The sequence below is a fragment of the Carassius carassius genome, chromosome 7 (genome assembly GCF_963082965.1).
Source record: "Carassius carassius chromosome 7, fCarCar2.1, whole genome shotgun sequence".
Classification (NCBI taxonomy): Eukaryota; Metazoa; Chordata; class Actinopteri; order Cypriniformes; family Cyprinidae; genus Carassius; species Carassius carassius.
In genome coordinates, this window is record NC_081761.1 from 260,230 (window position 1) to 267,500 (window position 7,271).

At 39.5% G+C, this 7,271-nt stretch overlaps 1 protein-coding gene across 1 annotated transcript in view; it reads left to right on the top strand.

Moving 5' to 3' along the window:
• Positions 1-478: 478 nt before the first annotated feature.
• The window catches only part of LOC132142959 (prolactin receptor-like), a 25,466-nt gene continuing 18,673 nt past the window's right edge, over positions 479-7,271 (top strand). Inside the window, exon 1 of the mRNA XM_059553137.1 lies at positions 479-622. Within this exon, the coding sequence (XP_059409120.1) occupies positions 615-622 (8 nt within the window). The 5' untranslated portion in view covers positions 479-614. The remainder of the gene's footprint in view (positions 623-7,271) is intronic.

Consider the following 7,271-nt stretch of genomic DNA (forward strand, 5'->3'; position numbering starts at 1 on the left):
AAAAAAACATTAAAAATCTTACTGATCCCAAACTTTGAATGGCAGAATATATTGCGCTTGAACAATAGTGATATTCCCAATAAATGTTACCTGTAAGATGATAAATCATTTCCACATACAGTACATACATTCTCTGACTAGGTGAAGATATTAGAAAAACAAAATCCCCAGAGTAAAATGTAAAGGCCTGTGTTTACATAACATATGTTAATCATATATTTTAGATTCATATATGTATGTGTGTAATGTTTTCAAAATACATGTGTGTCTTTTACATATTTGAATTGTTGAATTGTTTTTACCTTATGACAATATATCTCTCAGGCTGTGGAGATGAGTCAGGTGTGACAACTAGCCCCGGTGTGTTCAGACTGTGTGAATCCGCGGATGCTCGCGCGCGTGGATCGGATGTGATCGTGCTGTCAAACAGGTCGCGTTGCGTGTGCTCCACTAATGAGTCCTGCGTAACATCAGTGCGAGGTGAAGAACAGACGCGTCGTGACGCGCGAGCAGGAGGAGCGACGCACACCAGATCCGCCGCTCAGACGCGAGCAACGCGCGCCCGCCGCCGCTTTAATGGTTTCTAGGTAAATCCAGAAGGATTTCCAGGATTTATGAGAAGGTAAGGCAGTCTTTCTCCCGATCGCGCACTGAGATCTGCAGAAGGATCGATGATGTGTGCGATAGAAGCTGCGTGGAAAAGTAATGTTTATGCTTTTTGTTTCGCTCGAGTTGATGTCATTTGACACTCCGTGTTTTCATTTGATATTCAGTTGGGTGTCTGTGTTATTGTTTTATATAATACAGGATACATGTTTGTCCTCGAGTTGGGGAAAGCAGCAAATCTGTGTCTAGACGCGTTTCCATTGAGAACACATTTGATTCGCTTTAAAAGACTCGACCCGTGTTTACTGCTGCTCTCAATTATTTATTTCACCTCTGAAAGTTAAAAAAAATTGCGTGAAAATATTTGAATACAGAATATTTGTCAATTTTCGTGTGTGAACGACAATACGAGTGTAATCCCAAATAAATATAATATGTGGCACATAATACATTCATAGATCCGCAAAGTGAAATAAAGCCTAAGACTCGCGGTGGAGAGCTTCGACAGAGATGTGTTCGGTCGAGATCTGTCGTTATATTTGACCTGGATCTGTATATTTGTGTTCTGTGTGATCTCGTGTGAAGGAGAGTAATTCGTGTCTAAGAAGTTTGATAAGGAAATATAATAAAAAGGCGAAGCGCGTGGGGTTTTATCGGTCAAATCATGTTCTGCTGCGAAACTAATAATAGCAACAGGTTAGTTTGTCATTAAATGTCATTATCATTGGCTCTATGAAAAGTCACATCAATAAAGCTTCCGAAGCGTGTGTGTGTGTGTGGTTTTTATCACGTTATGGGGACCAAATGTCTCCATAAGGATAGTAATGCCATTAAATTTTCACCTTGTGGGAACAATCTTTAGGTCCCCGTAAGGAGACAAACTTATAAATCATACAGAATGGAGTTTTTTTGAGAATCTAAAAACTGCCAGTAGTTTTCTGTGAGGGTTAGGGTTGGTGTAGGGAGATAAAGAATACAGTTAAAACAATTACGCCTATGGAGAGTCTCTGTAAACCACAAGTGTGTGTGTGTGTGTGTGTGTGTGTGGGGTGGGGTGGGGTGGGGTGGGGTGGGGGGGGGGGGTGAATAACCTGTTGTGCTAATCGAATCTCTCTCTCTGTCGGCTCGTGGCCTGAGGAATGTTATTATGCTCCGTCCAGTTTCTTAGAAGCAAACCACACAACGACACGAGCCCTGCGTGATAACCCTTATCAGGAGCCAATCAGCAGCAGCGCAGGAATCACACAAGACTCGATGTGTGGATCAGGACAGACACACGCTGTGTGAAGCAGATACCGACAATCACACACACACACACACACACACATATAATATACACACACTCAAATGCATGCATACATATGCAAACACACATAAACTGCTCCTACTTGCACTGAATTCACTGCCTGACTGACCGGATTTATGCTTTAAAGGGTTAGTTCACCCAATAATTAAAATTCTGTCATTAATTACTCACCCTCATGTCGTTCCAAACCCGTAACACCTTCATCTTCAGAACACAAATTAAGATATTTTTAATCAAATCCGAGAACTCTCTGACCCTCCATAGTACCCTTGCTCTCAATGCAGGTCAGAGAGCTCTCGGATTTCATCAAAAATATCTTAGCGTAGGCTGGTTTTAGCTTTTCTATTACAATATACAGCTTAAATGCACTGTACGTCTCATTGTGCAAAAGTTTTCACCCCCTCAATAATGGTCGGTGGGATTTTTCTGAATTATTCTGTTGTTGTTTTTCACCACCTGTCAAATTTTGAAGTGGGCAGCTGACTTCACTAACTGATGAATCAGTGTTTGGTCAACTAGTCCTCTTTCCTGACCCATATTAGTTATCCTCTAATGATTCATCAGATATAATAGTGAAGCAAACACAAGGATCACAGTGAACAAGCAGCCCTTAACGATGAAGATGACTGACATGTTTGAGGAAGATGAATGATGAATGTGTCCTCAGGCTTATTCTAGAAGACGTTTGGTGCAGGAGACGAGTTTGAACTTGCTCAGATATAATGGTGTGTTTTAGTTTGTTGTCTAATGAAGGAGTGGCACACAGCTCGTTTGCCTTCACATTGATTGCTTGATGATGATGTTCAAACATAGAGACTGCTCAAATAAACTGAAAGCGAGAATCTCCGTTAGATCATTTTATTTCATTATGTTGGTGCTCAGAATGTGTTTAGTTTACACCAGTGGTTCCCAACTCAAACATTGACATTAATATAACCACTAGATACACGGAGATCAGAAAACACACAAACTGAGGTCAATCAAGCCAAGCTGCACTCGATAGCTTTGTCTTTCATCTTGAGTAAGTTTTATTGATGGTTTCTGAGATGAAGGTGTCTCTTAGTCTGTTTCATTTGACCCAGTTCTAACAATTGACAAATGAATTTGTGTTAAAATGATGTGTAGAGTTAAAGAGCTGCATGACTTCACATTATAGACACATGTACTCCGTATATACAGAACTTGACTCAGTTCGTCTCCAGGTATTAGTGAACATTACTCTCAGCAGCTGTGAATCAGTATTAATGTGAAGCCTCGGCCGTGATCTTCTGCTCCTTTGATTCACTCGTTGATTGTAAATATACAGTCGTGGCCAAAAGTTTTGAGAATTACATAAATATTAGTTTTCAAAAAGTTTGCTGCTAAACTGCTTTTAGATCTTTGTTTCAGTTGTTTCTGTGATGTACTGAAATATAATTACAAGCACTTCATACGTTTCAAAGGCTTTTATCGACAATTACATGACATTTATGCAAAGAGTCAGTATTTGCAGTGTTGGCCCTTCTTTTTCAGGACCTCTGCAATTCGACTGGGCATGCTCTCAATCAACTTCTGGGACAAATCCTGACTGATAGCAACCCATTCTTTCAGAATCACTTCTTGGAGTTTGTCAGAATTAGTGGGTTTTTGTTTGTCCACCCGCCTCTTGAGGATTGACCACAAGTTCTCAATGGGATTAAGATCTGGGGAGTTTCCAGGCCATGGACCCAAAATTTCAACATTCTGGTCCCCGAGCCACTTAGTTATCACTTTTGCCTTATGGCACGGTGCTCCATCGTGCTGGAAAATGCATTGTTCTTCACCAAACTGTTGTTGGATTGTTGGAAGAAGTTGCTGTTGGAGGGTGTTTTGGTACCATTCTTTATTCATGAATATGAGAATATGACTTTGCCCCAGTCCTCAGCAGTCCATTCACTATACTTTCTGCAGAAGATCAATCTGTCCCTGATGTTTTTTTGGAGAGAAGTGGCTTCTTTGCTGCCCTTCTTGATCTCAGCAGGTCCTTTAATGACAGCAATGAAATGCAGTGGAAAGGTTTTTTTGGGGTTAAGTTAATTTTCATGGCAAAGAAGGACTATGCAATTCATCTGATCACTCTTCATAACATTCTGGAGTATATGCTAATTGCTATTATAAAAACTTAAGCAGCAACATTTCCAAAAACTTTTGGCCACGACTGTAGAGCAGTGCATTTGTAGTTGTGTGTGTGTGTGTGTGTGTGTGTGTGTAAGTGTTTATTACTCAGTTCTGCAGGGTTAGATGTGATTGACCCGTCACTGCTGGACGTCTCACCACAGCGTATGCTTCCATGGTAACAGTCAGCGACGTCTGTGATTGGTGGATCCTCTTTGGCGTTTCTTCTCTAGAGCTGCTTCTAAATGGTTTTAAAACGGTTGACTTCATGCTGATGTTAAACTGAACCAAAGAAGCACTGAACTGACTTGCACTCACTGCAGAATCTGTATTTTCATCATGTTGTTCATCTCTGTGAAGCTGTTTTGACACAGTCTGTGTTGTATAGAAGTAAAGCGGCCTTGACCTGATGATCAGGCATGATTTAGTGACCTCTGAACATCCTCAGAGCTGGTAGAGATCTTTCTACATTATTATTAAATCAGTTTCTAGTCTGAGAACGTGAATGAGATTTTTATTTCCAGGAGTTCAGCGAGTGACGTTAACAGATGAGCGCATTAATGAAGAAAGAGGCTGTTTGTCTCCATCAGAGCCACTGTATCTGATGTCTTTGTTAACGCTTGACTAATTAGAGCCGAGGTCTGTGTTGTTCAGGCGTCCGCCGGGACACTAAAGGTCAGTTTGTTTTTGTGGACGGGTCAGATCACAGTGTTCATGCGTCTCACACACTCTTCTGCTTCAGAAAGATCCAGGATTACACAGAGCAGGTTTTTATCGGATGATGGCGAGATGTGTGTGCGTGTGTGTGTGTGTGTGTGTTTGGTTCATCGGTCCTCACTGACCCCGTTGGAGATGTGTCCGCTGATGTGTCCACATGCCTCAGTGGACAGTCAAATGCGTCTGAAAGCTATTGATTTTTCCTGCATGACATAAATAGCTCAAACTCTTCAGATTCAGACCTGGAAGTGATTTTATAACATGACTGCATATTGATGGTCAAATAAAAACATAACTATCAACATCTTAGTAGCTGTATTCTGGCCAATGAATAATTTTTTAACCAATGAAGAAAATAGCCTGTGATCAGTATTGTTATTCACAGCAGCTTTACATAAGATTTGTCATTAAATCTAGATTAAAAACCGACATTCAGACTTCATGAGGATGTGTGGACACGGAGAAACATGCAGCGTGTCTGAAATATACAATATCAGCATAATGATTTACATTTACATTACCAGTCAAAAGTTTTTAAACCGTGAGATTGTTAATGTTTTTTAAGGAATTGTACTCTGCTGTTTTCAACACTGATGATAATCAGAAATGTTTCTCGAGCAGTAAATCATCATATTATTCTGATTTCTGAAGATCATGTGACACTGAAGACTGGAGGAATGATGCTGAAAATACAGCGGAGCATCACAGAAATACATTACACTTTAACACAGATTCACACAGAAAACAGTTAAAGTATTAAAATATTTCACAGTATTACTGCTTTTGCTGTATTTCGGATCAAAGAAATGCAGGCTCGGTGAGCAGAAGAGGCTTCTTTAAAACACATTAAAATCTCTCTGACTGGTCAAATAGTTTGACCTATAGTGTAAATGTTCAGCTTTCGAGACAGACCGGTGTGTTTAAAGTTCAGAGATTCATTATAAACCCAATAAAACCAGTCAAATTGAACATGGAGCTCTTTGTGCATTCAGACGACTCTGTTCTGAGAGATTTATAGAGACGGATCACAGTAACTTGTTCCGCTGTGTTTGCCGTGATGATGATGATGAAGAGTTTTTAGAGCTGGAAGTGTCTATTATGAAGCTGTTTAGTGGAGTGAATCTGGTCTGACGGGTTTGAGTTTCGTTCACAGGCATGTGCTGAGTTTCTAGAAGTCTCCGGCCTGTGGGGAGCGGATGTCATGTGATACGCTGTAAGTAACTGGGTTTTGCCATTGTCTGCCTGTGAAGTCGTCTTCATGAACACAACACACACACACACACACACACACACACACACTTCACACGGTACTGTAAGACTTGTCTCTCCTTCAGAGAGCCATTACCAGCGGTGGATGTTTGCTCTGGTCTTCAATCATAGGAGAGCTTTACAGTTTTTTCTGCTTACACACATTTTCAAAACTTGGCCTCTTGTCTTCTAAACTTTACACACAAATACAAGAATTGCACACAAAATGATCTTGCAAAACAAAGCACTGCATTAAAACCATTATTACAAACTGATTATTACAAACACATCTCAAAAGCAAACACTTTTTCCATAATATTAATTCCTGTTCGTTCTACGTGTGTTACATCGAGGATTGTGTTTTGTTTTGTGAAATTGAAAACCGAGTCAAAGTCTGTGAATGGTTTTAGATTTGGTGTGTGTTTCTGCTGTTTGAGTGTCAGCTTTCAGAAACGTTTGAGCAGATGAAGAAGATGTAAAGTTTAATAAGCATCATATTAAAGGATGAACAGGTAGAGATCTGAATCGTCCGTCTGAACTCAATCCTCATTTCTAGTGGAACGAACTCTTTTCTGCACTTCTCTGCTCTACTTCATTTCCTAATCTAGCTTTCTAATAAACCCTGGCTTTATATTTCCTGGAAATCACTGGCTCTGTGATGAATAGCTGCGTTCATAAGTACATTAATGTAAGTTTATTAAGGTATAATAAGTGCTTGGAAATGGACGCTGTTATGCCATCTGTTATAAATGTGTGTTTCTGGATCTCATATGAACATTAAACACTTGACTCTTGCTCTGCTTGAGATTATAGTATGTTCATTTCATCCAATCTTTTATTTTGATTAATTTGACTAACGGCTAATATTAGTTTACTAGTCACATTATAACATAATCAGTTCATACATATCGTTAAAGAAGTATATTCAAATTAATCTTATCAAACCTGAATCACAGAAAGATAACGGATAATTACAAAGACTTTACTCTGAGATATATTTAACTGATTTAATTTCAGCCTTGTATTAATGTTAAATGCCTTAAATATTACTTTGTTCTTGCCTTGAAGGTAAGCCTGAAGCCAATGTGACATTAAAAACAATAAATATATATTTTTCATACAGGAGGTTGTCCTTAAATGTGTGGCTCTTTAAACATTGAGCTGATGTTCCAGAAAGCTCGCTGTGTGTTTTCTAGTGTTTACTAATCGCCTTTGAGAACATGCTTGTGAGCCAAAGAGGAGACAAACACATCATTATTTC